Raw genomic sequence first — 22,459 nt, 5'->3', positions numbered from 1 at the left:
CAATGGATTTGCTTGTTATTTGTTGAAAAAATAGGATCATAACAGATGTACAAGTAAACAAGAAAAGATCGCAAATGAAAGCAAATGAGACCCCCTGAGACCAAATCAAGGTTTTCATAGCGTACAAGTGATAAAATTGATGAATATAAATTCTACGTGCATACAATGGAATTTTATTCTACGTATTTTACCAGTTAAGGAAACTTTTTTGTTTAAAAAAGTGAGAAATCATTATTGAGAAAAGAATTTGCAAGAAAAGTTTTAATTGTTCGAGTTAAGAATCATACGTCTTCTATAATGCTTTTCTCTACTCTATTCGAAATCAGTAAAAACCAGTATCGCCATACAGCCAAAAAAGAAGGGAAAATTTCTCCCTATTAACATCATTGAAATTTGGGTAAGATACATCTTTGAAAAAGTTTGTTTTTTGAGAGCGCTACATCGAATTTCATTGGCTGTCGTCTTCTGAATTTCTAACTAGGCCAACAGTGAGGGGGATCTGTCGCCCAGAAGATCCAACAAATTTAATTAAAAACCAACACCGAAGGTTTAAAAGAAAATGATGAAGCAAGCGCTACCTTGTCTCTTTTCTGAGTTTTTCCCCTCGTCCACTCCTGCAGGCTGTTTAGAGTGCTTTGTCCCAAAAGACGTTAAATTGAATAGAGAACACCAGCACAAATGTAGAATCCACAGTAAATAGATGCAACTCTCAATCAACTAACAACATGAGACAAATTCAACGGCAAAATCTTCTATAAGTTCAAAATTTTATCGTGATTCACTCGAAATATAATTAACCAAGTTGCTCACAGTTTCCTAACTGGTCTTGCGACTTTACTGACTGTTTCAAGCAAGTTTAGTCCCACTAAACCAACTGCTCACTAGCTCAGTATTTTCTCTCTCTCTTTCCAACTTATACACGATAAGCTGATTACAACTTTTTCTATTTGGCTAACTTTATCTTATCTTAATTAAATACACTCTTAGAACTTAAGTAAACACCATAAGTCTTTCTGACTGATTGATACATCCGCAGGAGGGGTTCGCTTCACTAAACAAACAGAATAACGTCAAAGTCCGCGGTCCTTATCGCCCTTATTTGCGCACACAAATTTGGCGCCAAGTCAATTTTGTCGCTTTTGTTATTCAAAGACTATTGGTCTCCATGGGTAAATATATCGCTAATTCATGCTTGCTAAAGATATAATAATGGATCGGTATGCTTTTCCCAGCATTCCGTGCAATTCCCCATACAAAAAATAGTTAAAAACCGAACTTTCGCAAAAACCCAAAATTTTGACCCCTAGAGAGGTCAATTAGAGGTCAATAGTCGAAGATGAAGGGTCAATTTAGTAAAAATAACTATTGGCGCGAAAATTCCTTCCATAGTTACACCTACCCACCAATTTTTATCACGTAACTCCTAATAGAACACGAGCAATGACCGCGCACACTTTTCATCGACCTCCCGGATGACCCCAAATTTCCGAACTTAATAACTTGCGAAGTAGTCAAAACGTCTTCGGGTAAAGTTTTATAGTAACTACAGGGTGCCACCAACTTGCCTGCCAAGTTTCATGACCAACGGATCAGCCGTTGCGAGTCGTCTGCAATTTAAAAATTTTTAACGAGTCGTGGGTGCCGAAACCCGAAAAATCCGAGTTCGTCAAAATTGACCGGGGTGGTTGTTTTTTGTAACTAACTGTCTCAGGTTATCATATTAATACCATTTCAAAGTCATTCGGCCGCTCAAAAAGGCCAATTTCCGGTTTTCGGCACTCGGGTTGTCCCGAAGCACTGACTTCCGGTCGGAATCTGGGATTGAAAATATCACCAATCGAAAGCCCTTGAAAAGTTACACTAACCCTCCAAAAATCATAGGGCTACTACCAATACTCCACGAGCAATTCATATTTTACGTTCCGCAGCTTCGGCGTGCGCTAGTTCCGTGCAGGTTGGTGTGGGGTCAAATCTGACATTAAAATTGGATTCCTCGTACCCAAATTAGTCTATCCCCCAATTTTCAGGTCAATCCGACGTCAACTTTTCGAAAAAATACTATTTCAATTTAGGTGCTAATTAGATTCCTGTGATAATTACCAATATACTCAAAAATCGCCATTTTACATCCTAAACCCTTCACAAGACCATGCATAAACCTTAATTCATACTTGCAGGACGTTACAACTGATTAATCGCCTTATTTCTGACTCAAACATTCATTTTCACAGTAAAATACCTAAAAACCATCAAATCACACTACTTCCGGTGTTAATAGCTGGAGAGTGGGTGGTCGGATTCGCCTGAAAATTATTCTCGCAATAGAGGACCACTAAGTGTACCTCCCCATCATTAACCAGTTATCAACCAATAACTCCTTCCTATCCCGGGGGGGTCGGACAACTTTTTATCGGTAGGGTATTTGGAAAACTGATAAATTGCCTTTTTATTTACTTTAAGTCAACAAAATTTTACTTAACCAACTCATTCTGTCTTACTTTTCATACAATATTAAGTCATATACAATTTTAGTTGAAATGGATAGTTATATCTACTTTGAAATTGTTCATTATCTTAAATCTGGTCTTTATCCGAGAAATTCTACGTGGATTTACCGGAGAGAACTCCGTAATCGATGCAAAAATTATTATCTTTCAAAAGGGGTTTTATTGCGAGTGGGTTCAGGACTCACGGTTCTACACCGGGGTAACGCAAGAAATAAGCTTACAGAACTGCACAGGAAAAACGATCATCCCTCCAGAGAAAATCTGGAATCTATAGCGAGACAAACATTTAGTGTCCGAGACCTACGAATATAGTACCGAAAAATCGTAAAAGAGGGTCTCGATTGCGACAGTGAAAGTCTATTTCGCTGTACTCGTGGTCCTGTGAAATTTCTATCCGAAGCGGAAATAAATCGGGTTTGCCGGGAGCTTGGCCTAGAACAGGGACAGCGTCATTGCTACGAGCTATTTGAAAGGTAAGCACTTGTATCCCAAATTCACTCTGACTAAATTAAAGTTATGATCTTGGGGTTTTTAGTTGTCCCGAGTTCGATACTGCACAGTATGATCCCGTTACCTTAGATGTTGCCCACCCCAAATTCAATTGCGTGGCCTCCTGTCTATCAACCATTATCACTGGAGATCGCACTCAGGCTGGAAAAAACGAACAATTTTTTGTTAGTTTACGTAATGGACCAAACAAGCATTGATTTAAATGTCCTGGCAAAACCCCCCTGACCCGAGGAATCGAGGATGTGGAGTACATACACAAAACCGACTTACGATTATTCGCCCGCCATTGTCGTTTAAACATTTATGTGTACTATGATCCTGAGAGTGGGGAACAGCCTTTTTATCTAAAACGGGCTGGAAAACATAAAGGAGTTCAAAATGGTGGGATATTCTTGAAATTTCAAGTGGTAGAGGGTGTGCAACACTGTCTCTTAATATATCGATGCGAATTGAAATCAACGAGCGGGTGATAAGTTTTTATTTTACTTAAAACAGATATATACAATAAGAATTTAGTTTTTTGGGTCTTGGCTTGCTCCCTAGCGAGCATTTTCTCCACCGCCAAGGCCATTTTTGCGTCCTTTTTCCAGATATCCTCTGTATTTATTCCGCCAGTAGCGGTCATCTCGGTTTTGCCATTTTTTGGGGCCGGTTTTGATTTTTCTTTACTTGTTTTTCCTTTCAGTACTGGTGCAGATGTGCCAACTTCTACATGCGAGGGCTCAAATAAGGACGAGGGAGGTGATGCGGGCACGGAAATCTCCGATCCTGACAAACTTGATTGAGTTTTCCCGCTCAATTTACGAACAATTTTTCTAGTTTGCTTTGTTCTGGCCATTTAGTTTAAGCTACTTCGTTTAATAACCTTGACTTGTTCTTTTATTCAATTATTTACTAATTCACCGTCGCCTGTTTGTCTCATCAATCTAACCTGACAGCCTTTCATTATTCAACCTCAACCAATTCGTTATGCCTTTATCCGGTTTGTGACTTTGCTTACTTTTGTGCGTATTTGTTTTAATAAGAATTTGGGGCACCATGTGTTTGCTTTCAAGAGAGTACTTAAATTTGTTTAATTTAGCTTTGGTGTTATTATCTTAATTAGATTATCCTAATTGCGAGCTTTCTAAAGAGCCTACATACACATACTTTCGCCGCTTATAACTAACTATACTCAATTTCATGTTCGCTACATTGGCAATTCAATAGCAATATCAACTCTAAAGAAAATTTTTCAAAACTTTGATATATGTATCTTAGCAGCCGTCGATTAAAAACCTTCGATTGTCCTTATTTTTCAAACAAAGATCATAGATGGTTTTTGCTAGTTATACAATGATCATATATATGATATGATCTGAGTATAAAATATTTCTGAGAAAACATACGACATTTCAATATGTTTAATGTCTTACATAGATCCAAATTTACTAGTATATTGTCATCAATATTTCATCACCATTTTCCAGTTTACAATCCTATGGAACGCGGAGAAAAATGCTAGAAAAATTGAAATAGTTTGAAAGAAATACTCAAATTCTAAATAAAACAGTTCTTTTTTCTTTGGTACTGAGGATGCAGACATTTTGCAAATTCCGTTTTCAGTTGATGTAGACCATTGAACATTATGGATTGGGGTAATTATCGTGAGATATGACTGTTTGAATCCAGTTGGAGTAAAAGTAGACACTCGTAAAGTAACTGGTACCACAGGGTACATTCGGGTAAATTCTAGTCGGCTGAGAGTGGCTGGCAATACCCAAAACACACATTGGGTTACGCCTCACCTCGCGGTTGCAGTTCGACATGCCATTTCCAAAAATTGACATTAGGGGGCTACCTGTCATGATTTCATGTTGTGGCGTAAAATGCGTGAAAAAATAAAATTTGAATCAATTGATTATCTCATCTTGAAACAACAGACTTGCCGAATCAACAAGCAAATGAACTTTGCGATATTATTAATATGCAGATGGTGATTCGTTGTTTACATTTGTCTCAAGTCCGGCAAAAAACAACAAAAGACAATAATAATGTTCCATTGAAAAAGTACAGCTTAATTTTTTAAAAAGAATTACACTAGATATAACTACCAAAAAACGGACTTCATTGTATTTTGTAAAACGCCCAAGATTGAAAAATTCCTGCTTAATAGTTGTGTATGGCGGAGGCATTTTTCTTAAATGATGCATGAAGAGTTTTCAATAAAAATAAAAATGTTCTTTTCTCCAAGAATAGCTAAAAGAAATTACTATACTGTTATAAAGGTTCATTTGAAAACCAGAATGAAAATTTTTAACTGAGTTATTTTTTAAAGTGTTTCTCTACTGAACATATGTTGAACGGTTTTCGTCGTTATTGTTCACATTTTCCTTTTCCATACATTTAAGCAATGTTTTGCTAAAACATGTAAAGAAGTAATGAAACGGTTATAAAAGTTGGTAACTGCAGTGTTGTTTTTACCTCTAAGAATAGAAAATTGTTGTTGAACTGTTTGTTCGCTAAATTTTTCAAATATCAGTCATTTTTTCAGTAACTTATCTCTATTCCATTTTGTTTAAATTTGCCGAAAAATCACTTAAAAATTGCTTGCACAATTGTTGCTAACCCCAAAGAAATCTAGATTAACTTGTGCAGCCTTTGAAAGTGTTCTGGAAAAAATTTTGCCGGTTTTTCAGTATATTAACTCGATAATGATTCAAAAAGCAAAACTTTTTTATGATATATTGACTTTTGTCAAACTATCCATATTTATAAAATGTGAAACAATTACGTGTTTCTAATGGACGAACGGCCAGATTCCAATAACAAGGCCGGATTAGATCTAATCATTGTTTTTCAAAGTCCTATAAAATTCGGATTGTTTTCAGCCAATTTTTTCAATTTTTTGCTCTTCTTCAAGTTAATTACTTGAAAGAACAACTCAAATGAAGGCCAGAGTAATGACGGTTCCAATAAACTTTTAAAAAGTCTCATGAGGACACATGTAATTTTTGTTTCGAAAGCTTATGATCAATTTGACTTTTGAAAATTTATATTTCCAAGCTTTGAGACTTTTGTCTCTTTTTGGTCAAGTTGTATCTTACGGTCAGCAAAGACTGTTCGCATCGTCTTTTAATATTAAAGAATCTAACTGATGATATAGCAGTATATAGATAAACAGATATGAGGTTGCAATGCAATGAAAAGAATCTAAATGTCAAAATCTTTCGAATTAGTCAATTGAATTTTTTTCTTAATTAGTTATAGCCACAACATAAAACCACGTTCCTTCGTCCATGAAACAAATACTAGAACCCTCAGTAACTGTTAGAGCACAAATTTGGCTTGGAGGACATGCAAACACATGCGGAAACGTAGCGGTCGAAAACGAATATTTAATTTCTGTAAATTGAATTTCCATCAATTTTGAAGAAGGAGAGACGCTAAATGGTGAGGTAGAACCCAAACCGAAGGATTTCAAAGGTGAACCTTCCAAAACTGGTGCCATACATAACTGGGCAACTCGGAACACAGGCATCTTTCGCGCCAGACGGACCAGAGCAATTGTGTCGACATTGCTTCGTACATCAGGGCTAAAATCAATATTTAGTCAAAAAAATCAGGATTTATTCTGCCCCCCCCCCCACCAAAAAAAAACCAAGAAAAATATTGAGCAATATATATGACCTCCTCCCACAGATGGTAGCGAACTTATTTATTATTTACGTTCTATCATTCTATAACACAACTAAAAACTAACTAATTAGTTTTTTTAAAAAAAAAGGTTCGTAAACGACACGTGATACCTTTGATGCAAATCTAAAACAGGCGCAATAGCAAATAAGAAAACAAACCAATCTTTAATATTTGATATTTAAAATTTTAATTAACAAACATAACTAATATTTGTATACCTCAAATTTTTCGATCGGATGCCGTTTTTTTACTGGACAGGCCAAGCAATATAAGCAGCGTAGAATTTAGTCCGTTTTTCTCAACAAAAATGTGCTTGCATCTTATCTCTATTGACAAATATTAGTAAGTGAGAATACCTGCAGTGTATTGAAAACATATTAAACTTCCGGGCAAAGATGCAAATTATAGTCCACGGCAACAAAACTACAAAAAAAACTACAATAAAATATCGCTCAACTATTAATAAAAGTGCAAAACTACAAAAAACATTGCTCTACTATTACAAAGTGCAAAACTACAAAGTGCAAAACTACAAAAAAATATCGCTTAAAGATTACAAAAAGTGCAAAACTACAAAAAAGTGCAAAACTACAATAAAATATCGCTTAAATATTACAAAAAGTGCAAAACTACAAAAAAGTGCAAAACTACAATAAAATATCGCTTAAATATTACAAAAAGTGCAAAACTACAAAAAAGTGCAAAACTACAAAAAACATCGCTCAACTATTACAAAAAGTGCAAAACTACAAAAAATATCGCTCAACTATTACAAAAAGTGCAAAACTACAAAAAAGTGCAAAACTACAAAAAATATTGCTTATATATTACAAAAAAAGCAAAACTACAAAAATATCGCTCAACTATTATAAAAAGTGCACAACTACAAAAAATATCGCTCAACTATTACAAAAATTGCAAAACAACAAAAAATATCGCTTAACTATTACAAAAAGTGCACAACTACAAAAAAATATCGCTATGCTATTACAAAAAATATAAAACTACAAAAAATATCGCTCAAATATTACAAAATTGCAAAACTACAAAAAAGTGCAAAACTACCAAGAAATATCGCTTAAATAATGCAAAAAGTGCAAAACTACAAAAAATGTCGCTCAACTATTACAAAAAGTGCAAAACTACAAAAAAAACTACAATAAAATATCGCTCAACTATTAATAAAAGTGCAAAACTACAAAAAACATTGCTCTACTATTACAAAGTGCAAAACTACAAAGTGCAAAACTACAAAAAAATATCGCTTAAAGATTACAAAAAGTGCAAAACTACAAAAAAGTGCAAAACTACAATAAAATATCGCTTAAATATTACAAAAAGTGCAAAACTACAAAAAAGTGCAAAACTACAATAAAATATCGCTTAAATATTACAAAAAGTGCAAAACTACAAAAAAGTGCAAAACTACAAAAAACATCGCTCAACTATTACAAAAAGTGCAAAACTACAAAAAATATCGCTCAACTATTACAAAAAGTGCAAAACTACAAAAAAGTGCAAAACTACAAAAAATATTGCTTATATATTACAAAAAAAGCAAAACTACAAAAATATCGCTCAACTATTATAAAAAGTGCACAACTACAAAAAATATCGCTCAACTATTACAAAAATTGCAAAACAACAAAAAATATCGCTTAACTATTACAAAAAGTGCACAACTACAAAAAAATATCGCTATGCTATTACAAAAAATATAAAACTACAAAAAATATCGCTCAAATATTACAAAATTGCAAAACTACAAAAAAGTGCAAAACTACCAAGAAATATCGCTTAAATAATGCAAAAAGTGCAAAACTACAAAAAATGTCGCTCAACTATTACAAAAAGTGCAAAACTACAAAAAATATCATCGATTTATGTATTTGAAAAAACTATTCACTGAAGTGCAACAACTAATCCACAGCGAGGCCGAAAACCGCAATATGATCACATCATCTTATGATTGAACATTGGTGGAAACTGGAGATAAAAAAGGAAATTAAGAAAAAATAAAAAATCGATGAGCTTAATTGATCGAGGTTGGCAAAAAAAAGAAGGAAGAGAGCAAAAAAGGCAAAATCTGATAAGGAGTGTCATCCGCCAGCACAAAAAACACTAACTGTTTACAAGAATAATCTGTTAGACTATTGAGTGGTCTTAATTTTTTGTTCTATTCAATTTCTGCTGTGGGATAAAAAGTTTTCTTGGCTACGCCAGGGTTAGATAATTTTTGTGCACAGAATTAAGAAGGCCTTTTTTTAAAAAGTCACTGAGCCTCAAAATGCAATACATAAGATTGGTAGAAAACAAAAATTATGTTTTTCGGGGTCTTGCTGCTGTATTCGCATTTACTAAGGTTTTGTAGAAATAAATTTAGAATTGTACTTTTCGCAGTACTTTTCGCAGGGTTCTGTTCAAAGGCAATAGAGTAAAGTAAAACAAGTAAACAAAACTGGCTTCACAAAAACAGTTTTGATTGGCTTTTTCCCATGTAATCAAAAAGAGAATTGGAATTGGTAGGAAACGATTCTCACTCAATTGACCTCAGAAACAAATATTCCATTTCCAAAACAATTAAATTAGCAAACTGTTTTTTGTTAATGCAAGATCAAATTTAACCTAATGGCATGTTGTCTCAATAGAATTTGTTAAATCAATGGAAAGCGAAAAACTTTTTTTTAACTCTCTGGCTAAAAATCATTGAAGCATATGTAGAAATTAAACGGGGAGTGCTAATTGTTGTCAGTTATCATTGTAGGCACCAATCGGAACAATGGATGCAACATTTATGATACAATTTTTCACAGTCGTTTTTTAACTCTCAAATTATTTCTAATTGTTGAATATAATTCTCCAGACTCTGCTGTCAAAATTTTTAACTTATTAGTAGAATACTAACTTGGACCTAACGACTAAAATACACAATGCTACGGCTTCAACGACAATTTTTTGTTATTAATTAACATTGGTGAGCTTAATGATTAATTTATGCAGTATCGATTTAAAACGCTTCTTCGCAAAAGGAAGAACTTTCAAAAACTCAAGGAGCAGCTCAACGATAACTTATTTTTTGCATGTTTTTTGCAGAGATTTTTTGTTCGCAACTCTTATTGTTGCTTTCTTCAACGGTACTAAGCTGTATAAATGTGGAACTCAGTGACAAGCGCGAAAAAGTATCTATCAAAACTTCTCTCAGATGGTTATAAGTGCTTGGTCTGCGATTTAAAGAAAGTATCAACAGTAATCTAAATATCATTTATCCAGGATAGGTTCTGGTTGTAGCACAACAAAAATAAATTACTGCATCTTGGCTCAGCGCGTAATTTTGAAAAAAAACTTTTCTTCTCTTGTGTACCTTTGACAAAGTTTAAGAGCAATCAAAGAGATTGGATTAACAACCAAACAACAAAAAGAAAAAAAACTGCAGCAGGGAAGATTTTGATAGCAAATTGAACAAATTTTTATCCAGGAAAATAGAAATAGAGTCTGGTAATTGCCATAAATCTTTTTTTGTTTTTTTTTTTCGATAAAGTCAATGGTACAAAACAAAAAGCAGAAGTTATCAATGATGTTGGTATTTTCAACAAGTTTTGCAAATATTGGTGAAAATTTTAAAAGAAAACTCAAACCAAAATGAATTTCAAAATTCGGCAACAATTGTAACGGTTTTCCGGAACTAATAGACTAGTGAAGCAATAAAGCAATAAAGAGACTAGTGAAGCAATAGCAAACAAAAATCAGAAGAAGTGATGATTATTATGACCTATTGTTGCAGTTGTTTCCATGATTAGGAAAATTCAGAAGTTTAGGGGAGCAGAATTTTCAAATTACTTGCGTGTTTTTGTTGACAAAAAAACATTTGGCTTCGATGAACAAATTATAAAGGAACTTTTTAAAGCCAAATTTTAAATTTTAAGAAAAGTTTTTACTACGAATCAGTTGGTCAAAGCTTACAAAATAACATTTCAAGCTGTTATCCAATATGCTGTGCTCATGCTTATCAACAGTTTCAGAAAATTTATGCGTACTTTGCAAAATCAAGAGAAATATTAGAACAGTTTCGACAAGAAAAATTTTGATGTTTTTAAACATTTTTGGGAAGTAAATATTATCTATTCAGCCTTTTTTTAACTCGTGAAAATAATGCGTAAGATAAAACGAATAACGTCAAACGCTTTTTTATTAACTTTTCTGCAATCATTTAAATTTTTATATTTGTTAGCCATAATTTTTGATTTGTCAATTAAGGTCACAAACTAGAGAATCAGCTGCCCGATATTATGGTGATAGACTGAGGTGAAATTTAAAAAAGTTTCTTGCACTAAAAAACAGGAAACATTTTTCCTATAAGAAATTTAACTTGTTTGAATGCCCCGTTGTAGAACGAATGAAAAAGGGCTCTTATAATATTTCTGTGTTTTCAAGTAAAAAAATCTAAAATGTTTGAGTTTCAAATGGGGGAAAACTTTGTTTTCGCAGCAGATACTTAGGCGGCAATGGTGTCAATTTTATGGCACGAGTTTTTGTTCATGCAATCAAACGTTAACTTTACAGAGCATTGAAAATTTGATTTGATTTAATTTGAGCTTAGATCTTTTCAAAGTTTTATTGTTTATGCTGATATCAGTATTATTTACTATTATTTACATGTTTTACTCAAACTAAAGTAGGCTATAACAGTCAATTTCGTGCAGATCAATTAAATTAATATAACTTGAAGCTTGATAGCGGATACGCGCTCAAGTTTTCATTCCCTATGGCAATAGAAAAAATTTTAATTTCAGTCGCAAACAAAACAAAATTTCAGTAACGAAGCAATGATAATAATCAATAATATGAACGGAGACCTCTCAACTTTGGGTCTTGTATTAACAGAGCAGAACACAGAGTAGGTCTAATCTGGAATTTGCCTTGACCGGGTGGAACCCAGAGCAGGTCTACTCTGGAGTCTGTCTTGACAGAGTTGATCACAGAGTAGGTCTACTCTGGTGTCAGTCTTGACAGAGTTGATCACAGAATAAAACTAAATAAATTGCTATAATATTTTCATTTCATAAAAAATGATGTTTGAAGTATTAAATTTATCTAAAGAACAGACCAGTCTAAAAGTATTGCGAATGAAAAAAAAACCAACCACTGTGAAAAAAATATTTAGTACACCGTTAGTGCATGTTGCTGACTCAATGCATGAACTTAGACTGCTTTCCAAGATAATAGTCCTGTTAAACAAATTTTCCTCTTAAGTGGACCCGCATTTTCTTTCGGTTGGACCCCTTTGGTTCTGATCAAATCCATCAGACTCTAGATGTGCCTCTGATCAGAATGTTGCTTTTTTTGCCTCTTAGCAGAGCCAACATCTCTGAGCCAGCTCTGTCAAGAGTTTTCCCAGAGTAGGCCTGCTCTGAGCCAGCTCTGTCAAGAGTTGTCCCAGTGTAGGCCTGCTCTGGGCCCAGCTTTGTCAAGGATAACCCAGATTAGGGCTACTCTGGGAGCTCTTCTGTCAAGGGTAACCACATACTTCTACTCTGGAGCTACTCTGTCAAACGTAAAAAGTGACATGATCAGACTCAGATCCAGCTCTGAGAGTTTCCCTGAATTTACTCTCTTCCAGTTCTGATCTGCTCTGCATGTAAGGTACGGGGTGTTCCTGTCACAGACCTGAACTGGTTATTTTCAGCTTTCGCATCAACTTCCCTGTTTTTGCCCGGAAGGACCCTAAGTTTTTTTTATAAAATTTTAATCAACACCTATTTAAAATATGGAAGAATATGGCGGGCAAGAACACAAAAAATTAATCCATTTTTGTATTCTAAGAATAGTTGTTCGGAGATTCAAAATGTTTGGAGTTAACGATTGATAAAGTTACCAAAAATTCATGCTGGCGACACGTGAAAAATTTCGTAAGCAGGGTTTCATATTTAAAATATGTTTCAGTTTGCTACAAAGAGATATTTACATTAGAAATTGAGCCAAATGATTGCGAAATCTAAAGTTCTATAGCTAACAAATTGTGTAGAGGGACAGAGTCAAGCTTCGCAAGATCTAAAATGTTTCGACCCAAGAACTACTCTTTTTCAAAGATTATAGGTGGCAAAACAAGGTATTAAAATGTGAACAATTTATAAAGATATGTATCAAGATGAACAGCATCTCCTTTGAACTATTTCTTTATGTACATATTTTTTATGTACATATTTTTTGAACTGGTCTTTGATGAGAGTAAGTTTGAAAAAAAAATGCAGCTCGCACATTCGATAGAATGCCATCAAGTCTTTGCAGTTACAAGTTCTACAGCGCCTGATTTTTTCATGGCACTTGAAATTTTTAGCGGGCAAATTAAGTGTTTCAAGCAAGTTTACTTGACTCTGTTTCAGTCTTTCCAAAAACTTGACCTGTATTTCAAGTCGCGGATCAGTTCTTCTGGCTTATTTTGCTGTGAATTCATCCCAATCAGCTAACTTACACGATGTATTTAACTATGTCATTTTTGGTGTTTTTTCTGAGCTCAAGAATTATAATCAAACAAAGAAAACCAGACTCGTTCCTCGTTCTTATCTTACAACAATAAAAAATGTTTAGAATTTTGAAAACAGTTTTCAGCTCAGTTTTTGTGTACATATATCAACACACCGATATAATATCTCATACTTTTCCTTCTCAGTGTGTTCGACTTAATTGTTTCATTAACGCCGGACATTCCAGAATAGTTATCTTGTAAGAATCGTACTATTTCGTACAAACTAGTACAAATTTAGTACGATTAAGTAAGATTTCAGTCAGACAATTAATCTTTCGTTAGTAGTTATCTTGCAAGATCTTACAAGAAGAATATCTGTTGGTGCTTATTCAGTCTTAAAACTTGCAAGAACTTGCAAGATTTCTTACAAAGTATACAGAATTTTGCAAGATGAATTTGTACGAAATAGTACGATTCTTACAAGATAACTATTCTGGAATGTCCGGGGAACAAATAACCTGCTCGAATTGAGAAAAAATGGGAAATGCCGCCTCAGAACCGCTTATAATGGAGGAAATAGTGAATTTGAAGAAAATCGTTTCCTAAAAACTAATTGTTCGGCACTATTTTTGCACATAAATGCGTTCATTTAGCGCTTTCTAGGGCCATACTTCCATTTCATTACATTCATATTATTTAGGAACGTACTATAAAATGATACTTTTTAAAAGTAAAAACAAGTCAACAAGAAGCGCTCGTGGTTTACGTTAATCAAATACAATCTTTTAGTGTTGACCAAGATTAAATGATGCAAGGTAAAATGAAGTCTTGCAAATTTATTGCGAGAAAACTAGCGTAACATAATTGAAACTCGACGAAAAACTAATTAGCTTTTAAAATCTCCAAAGTACATATGAAGAAAATAAATGCATTTTCTGCAAGCTTCACACTTTCGACTGGTAGCAATAAAAATCGCTTCCCGGTTGCCAGTAAAAAATTTTGCGTGCTTACTGAAAAGCTTGCAAGAGACTTTCTACTAGTGTTTATTTACTTGCCAGATTTTTTCTCGTTACTCATTAGTATTTCGTTAAAAATTTGGCCTGTAGCTGTTTTGAGAAAATCAATAATTTTTGGCCACTAATTTTGGCGTGTTTAAAGTGTTTTAGTGAGTCAAATTTAGGGAGCTTTTTGCTTCAAATTACCTACGACCTAAATTACTTACAAACTTTGAAAAACCATTGTATGCGGTAATGTTAATCGTCAAATTGTCATTATACTCTGTACTTAGTAATCCCACGGAGTTTTAAGCAATCCTTTACCAGGTTTTCATTCATTTCTGTCAAATTGGCACGCGACCCGGGTCGAGGTTTTTGGGTAAATTTTTGTAAGAAATGCGGTGAATGCGGTGAATTTTTATAAGAAATGCGGTGATTGCGGTGAATGCGTTGACAATACATATTTCACCCCATTTCACCGCAATTCTTACAAAAATTTACCGTATTTTTACAAAAATTCACTGCATTTCTTACAAAAGTTCACCGCATCGACTTTTGTGGCAAATTAATGTAGGAAATGCGGTGAAAGCGGTGAATGCGCCGAATCTCGGAACAGAGTAACTAATCCGAGTATATATAATCTCTAACGCGCTGTTTAACAAGTAATGGTACTACCACAAAAACTGAATTGGTCGAAATCAATCGCAATTATGCGATAATCAAATATATGATTCTCTTTCCCTAATTCCGTGGGAAATAAATTGATGAAATGGGTTGAAATATACCTGGACTAAATCATACCTTGATGGGGTTACGATGTCCAAGACCCGGAAGCGACCCATTCCTGGGGGGATATCGACGGAGTTTTCGAAGTGACCCACCTCAACTATGATATTTTGAAGCGCTGAAAAAGTTTTTTGTAATAAAAAAGGCACTTGTCTCACATTGAATATGACAACAGGAAAATTGAAAACTGAATGCAGGATAATTTAAATAGGTCTTGCAAGAGTTTATGTCATTTTTAACAATTTTTCACGGTTTTTTGTATAGTATTCAAAGTTTTTAGAGGTCATCTTGTCGCGAATAGTCAGAGATATAGACGTTAGTTTGAACAGAAGGGAATCGGAAATACAATACTTTAAATATAAGAATGTTTTAAACGTGAGAGGTGTATTTAAATAATAAAGGTAATTATTTAAATAATTGAGTTTTGTTAATGAGACAACTTTTCGTTAAATGCCATTGTAAAGTGCTCGTTCAAGATCAGATGTGAAAAATTTGTCAATGGAGAGCGGTGGGGAAAGGATTGGGGGAGGGGGGGGGGGGGGTTGAGGTGTGATTGTAACCAGTGAGGTCAGACGCATGCTGATCAGCGTCTAACTAAAATCTGATCTCTGACGTTTTCAACAATTGGACGCCCTCAATGCTCAAAGTGTTGTTAGGAAAAAGCTTTTTTTGCAATGAAATGTTGAGCATTTTTTTTAAATTTGATTAATCTAAATTGTCTACAATAAATTGAATCAAATGATTTCAGAAAAAACATTCAGCGCCTTAACAATGGCAGGGTAATTGATAAACATTATACGTGGTTGCAGCAAACGAACATGAGAAAATTTATTTGACGATATATTTTTTCGTTATTAGGTGTATGCTTTTTGTTAAGCATTAATTATATATGCTTTTTTATTCTCAAAAACGTATTAAAATGCTGATATTAGAGCCCAAAGTTCGGCTGGCTGCATCAATGACCAGAACTGTTTAGTACTGCAGCTGGTACCAATTCTCAGCCGCTCTTTAAATTTTTGCTTGAAAAATAATTGGCGGCTGACTATGGTTTTTACTGAATTTGTTGGATTTTCAGATAGCCAACCACCCTCTTTTACAGCTTGTTATATTTGCACCCTAGTAAAACACTGTTTAAATTAAAGCCAAATAACTGTGTTGGCTCGAAAAGTTGCTGAATCGGATCGACTTTTTTCAGCAGAAAATGTTCCTAACCTTTATGGAAACGCTGAATTAAAAATCATTTCTAGGGAAACGGTTTTCAAAAATTCAGTGTTTCACGAACGAAATACGCTATTTCAAAGAAAATCCCTAAACTGCAAAAGTTTGCAATTTTTTCCGGAATTTTCTCTTATGTTAAAATTTGCAAATTGTTGCAAACCAAGGAAAAAGTTGCCATGACTTGCTAGTTGTACAAAAACCTGGAGAGTGTAAACCTGGAATTATTAAAATTAAATGACCGTCCATGATCGATTTGAGGCATAAAAGACTCCTCGACAGATTTTTAGTATTGCTCTAGACTTAGTTTGATATCTTTGACTTTGGCTGGAACAAAAACAATCGTCCTTGACTTCCGCGAAACAACAGAACGGTTCTCGGAATTTTGGACAATTAAACGTCTGCTGAAAGTTTAGATGGACAATAAAATGTGTGCTGAAATTTAGCTGGAGAATAAAACGCATCCTGGAGTAAGGCTGCACAATAACACATGTCCAGGAATTGGGCTTGACAAGAAAACGTGTCCTGCGAACAATAAATTTTTTACGGTCAATTTTTGCTAACTATTACTAATAACGTAATCGGCATGGATGTTCCTTCATCTTTTTTGATTTAAAAGAACCGAAACTCTATCAAAAATCGGTATCATTTTTGTGAAAAGTGTTACCCTATAAATCGGAAATGGAAAAAGTGAATAACGCCACATTTCGATTATGGCTAATGGGAAGAGCACTACAATTAAACTGCCCGGTTTCATTCGATCAACTATTGTGGTAATACAGTCAAGCTGCGATAACTGCAAAAATTCGCAAAAATTCTTCAGACTTTTGGCAGTTTTCCAACTGTTTTCTAAGTTGGACTGATCTGGTCAAATGCTGTTTAATCTGGTACCCGTGCTGCTTCTATATGTACAGAAAACTTATGGAAAGACTTTTGCTGGACCCATGAAAAGACCATGCTCGACCCAAGATAACTATGAAAAGACCCTGCGTGACCCTAAATGCTTACGAAAGGACTTTTACTTGACCCGTGTGATTTAATTCAATGTTTTCCCCCCACTGGAATTAATAGGTCTTTTCATAATTTCAGGTCTAAATTATAGAGGTCAACTTCCGCGCCGAGGTGTCAACGCTAAGAATCGTTGAAATGTAAGATTTGCTCAGAATGGGGTCAACAATATCCCGAATTTTATTCATTCTTACGGCTATTTGCAGCATATCTTATTTTTTCCCGGTAAAACACCGACCGGGGTGTGACCTCGGTCGGGTATAATTATCACTGATGAATTTACCGGCGACGTCTTGATGAACTTGGTTCACACACTTGGCAATTGTAATAACCCATTTTTGATGGACTACAACCCCACCACAGAATTTGCCCTGAATATTATCCAATCGAACTCTGGCATAATACGGTACGTGTGACGTCACGGGGTCGCCCTTTATAATCAATGAAACAACAGAACTTGATAAAGTGTTCTGATCTGTTAAGGAGTTAAAATTACGCGCAATATTGTGATTAATAGAGAAAAATATTATTAATAGAATGAATTTGAGAATCATTTTTTCGTTACAATTTCAGCCTAAAATTGATTCAAGTCAAGTAAAAACCAAAACTCAATTACAGGACATAGCGAATACAATTAAGTATTATTAAGGTACTATCTATAATATCGAGCACTATAAATTTTGTCATAAATATCATCAAGTTTTTTTTCCAAAAATTTTCCCTTTCTCAATGAAAGAAACAAAAGGAAAATTTAGAAAGGAAATAGCTTTCAAACCAAATGACCAAATTTTGAGTAGTAATAATCGAATTTATGAGAAAATTTGCAAAGATATCAGTCAGCTTTGAAATAATTTGTTTTCACAATTCATCTCATATATAAAGCATATAAGATTTCAACCAGTTCGTTTGAATTAAACTTGCTAACATAATTGAAAGCGTGAATGAAATGAGCAAATTTGATGTGTAAATAAAACAAAGTCAAAATAAAGTCAATTGCAATGAGATTGTCCTTTATGAACCCAGCAACAGTACCCACAAATAGCAGGGTTCAAAATTTTGATCAAATAATGAAGCGATTTTACACTGTTAACTTGAATTATAGCATATTTCTTTGAACGCTTTTTTTAATAAAAAAATTGCACAATCGGGTAAAATTTTGAAAAATTTTGAGATTTGTAAAATAAGAAGACAGAATTGTTTACAAAAAGTTTGGAAATATTTGTTTTATAATTTATTTCGTCACCGTGCTAGGACCGTGGCTTGACAAGCAGCAATTCTTTGGCTTGAATATTTTATTCTTCTGAAACTTGTACTAGCGTGACGCATGATTTGTCTCAAATCTGTTTATATATACACTATGAACCTAAAAATAAAGAAATGTGATGAAATTCTATCGTTTTTTGTATCTTGTTCAAGTACCTAAAGTTATACTCATCTGAGCAGGTTTTTTGTATCTTACTCTCCTTTCAACCCGCATAGATGGAAATCTACACCCCAAAATTCAGCACCAACTAAACTTCCAGTTTCTGAGGAAAATTTTGATGCTGCGCTGTCGAAAATAGATCTGCTTTCACTCTGATAAAGATGTTCAGATACAATCAAAAATTCATTTGTAGTTTCATATGGGAATCTGCATTCGTTTCTGCAGACCAAAGTTTTTGAATAATGCTCTCATTTCACCGGCTGTAAGTTATAGTGGGCATACTTTGTACTCTATATCAGAATAAAAGCACAGAACTGAACATCCAGATTCAAAGATTCGCAGCTGAGCTGAATAACCAACTTGAATTGTTAAATATTCATTTGACGTTTTTTGCAAACAAGTGTTTTCTATCGAAACAAAACTCCGGGAGAAAAAAGGGAAATCTTTACGCCAAACAGTTGTTCTTAAACACGCTTAGCAGAGTTTCTAGCGAGGCGAGCAATTCCATATTCAAGTCACCAATGACTGCAATAAGTAAACGAATATCTCAATATCAATGACTTTCTACACTCTAGTTTATACCCAGGACAACTTCGAATGGTTGTCTTGCAAAATATTTTAAGATTCTGACGGAATCTTTCAAGAGGATGCGTCGTCTTAAAAGATTTCATGACAGAATCTTTCAAGATAAACAATTGTCTTACAAGAATCTTACAAGATAGCCATACAACATTTGACTCCACACATAATTTGTTAATTATGATTAAATATTTAAAAAATTATTAAAATAGTCCTTCCATCTTCAATCTTCATTTCTTGATTTTCATTTTTTTTCGGGTGTTCTTGATTTTTTTATTTTCTTCTTTCCGCCGAGAGGGGTAAAGTCGATGCTGAATGCTGATAGAGCGTCAGACCAACAGAAGATGGCTTCCTGGCTACAAGTTCATTGACTTATGATTTTGGTTTCCATCACTTTTTGTGTTTGACTGCAGTGATACTCTGAGGGCTTTGGTGCCGTTTTTAGAGGCTAGGAAACAGTAATTTTTAGTCTATTAAAAGTGCAAGAAGTTTACAAGATAACCATTTGTCTCACAGGATAAAAAATCCTCATACAAGGTCTTACAAGATCTTTTTTTGCAAGAATATTGTAAGATTTTACACGATAATCATCCACTCTCGCCCCGGGTAGGCATACACTCGCAATTAATTTTGTCAGAGCTAAATGGTGACAGGAAGCATTTTGCAGGAGGCATTTTGCCTGTTTAAGAACCGTTTATAAATTAGGCAGGAAAAAAATAGTATTCTCAATTTACATCTTTATTTTTTCACATTCACAATTTCTTCTGCTTGGATCGTCTTACACTTAGGGACCCAAATTTGATTTACAAAGTGAATCTGTTGTAATATCTGTTCGCTCTATTTAACCGGATAATAGTTGTTTTTTTGTTTGAAAGTTACGGGGTATAAAAAGAAAGGCCGAAAAAGCCAATTTGAACAAATAAAACATGTCAAGGTTCCCAATTTGCAGCAGTTGTGCCCGCTTTGCATTGCGTGCCATGAAAATTATAAATTTGTAAATCTTTTTTCATCAATATTTGCAAATGCGTCTGTTGAAATAGCTATGTACAGCCAAACAGAAGCAACCACATCAGCAGCGAATGAGCTGCAAAATTTGCAGGTAAAGACAAAATATGGTTTCTTTATGATCAACTTGAGCGGAGTAATTTGAAAAGGTAACTTGAAAGGGAAACTTAACAACAAATTCAGTGAAGACATCTTGACAAAAATACAAAGAAATACTGAGCAGTGAAAAATCGATTATCTTGTTAATGTCTTTTTCCGTTTAAAATCTTGAGAAGTAACTTTCTGGTTACGGCGTCTTGTATCATTAAATTACACGCATGTATCATTAAATTGCCGGGGCAGTTAATTACAGTGTACTGTTATCATGCGCTATTTTTGTACGTTACTTGAGTTGCAAATTAACTATTACTGTAGTTTGTTTTTTTGTCACGTAAACTGATAGGTACTTAGAGCAAAAAAAGACGATAATACGCTGGTAAAAAATTACCAGAATTTTAACTTCCAGTATAACATTCAAATGATTTAATCGTTTTTATTACGACAGTAAAAGGGAAATTTATACATTAAAAAGCTCCTGAATGTTATACAAATTGTTCTGGAGCAGCGTTTTTTTTTGTTTATGGAGAGCTAAGAAGAAGATGGTTATTTGAAAATGTGTCCCGAGTGTTAGAGTGATGACTGTGATTTCGCAGGGGGTTTAAAATGATTTAAAAAATAGAGCTGATTATAGACAACTGTGAAATCTAAACTGAGAACAATGAACTAAGAAACGCATTTCGACTCAGCTATAAAATGCCGCCAATTGAACTCAGCGGCTTTTTGTTCGAAGAAATTTGTAATGTGAGCTCTTCGGTTGAGATAGTGAATCATAGGAGAAAAAGAATTTTTAGAACTGAGACCATAAAAATGTATGAATCCGCCAATGAAAAGTTTTTGGAAAAATAAAAATAAACCAACCTCGAAGATTTTTTCCCCAGAGTAAATAAAAGTTTGCAGTGGTTGAATTATAATAATAAATTAAACGGTAATGTTTAACCCTCAACTTGTTTGAATAACGTCTGATATATATCTAATAAAAAACAATTCGACAACCCACATTTGATTAGGATACAAAGAACTGCGAGCAATGCAAAAACAAGCGTTAGTTAGTTTAAACAAAACTCATTGAAAACAAATTTCTGCTCAAAATTAGAAACAAATCTGCAAGTTATAAAAAAAATTCCTAAAAGAGGAAGTGTTCACAATGAGATAAGGATTTAGAAATTTAGTTTAATTTTTGAAGATCAAGTCAAAAATCTGTTAAAGAATGGGCTGAGAGCCAGAATCGAGACTTGTAATGAAACACATGCTTTACTCGAACCCCGTCACCTATATCTCATGCTTTAAAAAAAATGACATATAACGCTTTATTAATAATTAATTATATATAGCTTGAACATATTTATAAAATATTGCACACAATACAGCATAATTACAAAATTGCAAATTTTTTATAACATAAACAAAGTTATACAACATTTATAACAAGAAACATTTATAAAATGAACATATTTATAGAACGTTGACAAAAAGAAATATTTATAACATGCATATTTAAAACATTTAAAGAGGGGATCACAGGTCACCAGATCTGCTACGGCAAAAAACACGGGATCCGAGCACACCAACAAACTTTCCAATGAACACTTCAATGCCAATGAACACTTCTTATGACATTTCTCAAGACTACACGACCACAGCAAAAAGCAGGATCACGTCTATAACAAATACCAAGAACACAAAGATAACAAATAACACGACGACAACGAAAATATAGAGCAAGATGGCAGTAACAAATTCACAAAAACAAAGCCCACACAATCTGAAATACATATATATTTTTTCAAGACAGTGGAGTGTACTATGCTATTAATAGAACTAAATCTGACACCATCCGACTTCCTCTACCCCGACCGCCGCCCACGACCCGTATTCTCATTCCCATCCCCCCACCCCGACCCTGATTTATCATTCCACCCCCGGGCATCCCGACCCGCAATTAAATCCTTTGAACCCCTGACCCAGATTCCCATTCCATCGGCTGCTACCGCGACCAGGAATGCACGTTGCATTCACGCATGCGAGGATTTGAGGTGGTTGCCAGCTTTACAACGAGCATCCTGGGCTCTTTTCGAAATTTTCGTTACCCAATCTCCACTCTGTTTTAGTCTGTACAAGTTGATTTCAGATCAGTCTGACGTGCACTCTGTCTAGCTTCAGGGCACTCAGCGGCAAAGAGACATGGCTGCCA

The 22,459-nt window shown here is 34.3% G+C and overlaps 1 protein-coding gene across 1 annotated transcript; it reads right to left on the bottom strand.

Moving 5' to 3' along the window:
* Positions 1–4,404: 4,404 nt before the first annotated feature.
* Positions 4,405–18,029, bottom strand: LOC142351419 (myeloblastin-like). The gene is made up of 4 exons (XM_075403425.1): positions 17,446–18,029; positions 14,955–15,057; positions 6,284–6,592; positions 4,405–4,853 (listed from the first exon to the last, which is right to left on the bottom strand). The coding sequence occupies exons 1-4, from the start codon at positions 17,714–17,716 to the stop codon at positions 4,643–4,645; spliced, it is 894 nt and encodes a 297-aa protein (XP_075259540.1). The 5' UTR covers positions 17,717–18,029; the 3' UTR covers positions 4,405–4,642.
* Between the last annotated feature and the right edge of the window lie 4,430 nt (positions 18,030–22,459).

Source organism: Convolutriloba macropyga, chromosome 13 (assembly GCF_964194025.1).
Source record: "Convolutriloba macropyga chromosome 13, txConMacr16.3, whole genome shotgun sequence".
NCBI lineage: Eukaryota > Metazoa > Xenacoelomorpha > Acoela > Convolutidae > Convolutriloba > Convolutriloba macropyga.
The sequence above is the reverse complement of the archived record's forward strand: the minus strand, read 5'-3'. Positions and strand labels throughout refer to the sequence as shown.

Excerpts from the sequence above, each read along its gene's own strand:
- LOC142351419 (XM_075403425.1), bottom strand. The coding sequence starts at position 17,716 with ATGATTCTCAAATTCATTCTATTAATAATATTTTTCTCTATTAATCAC. Across the intron at positions 15,058-17,445 it reads AGTTCATCAAGACGTCGCCG|CGCTTCAAAATATCATAGTT; the intron begins GTAAATTCATCA and ends AAACTTTTTCAG. Across the intron at positions 6,593-14,954 it reads GACATCGTAACCCCATCAAG|CCCTGATGTACGAAGCAATG; the intron begins GTATGATTTAGT and ends TATTGATTTTAG.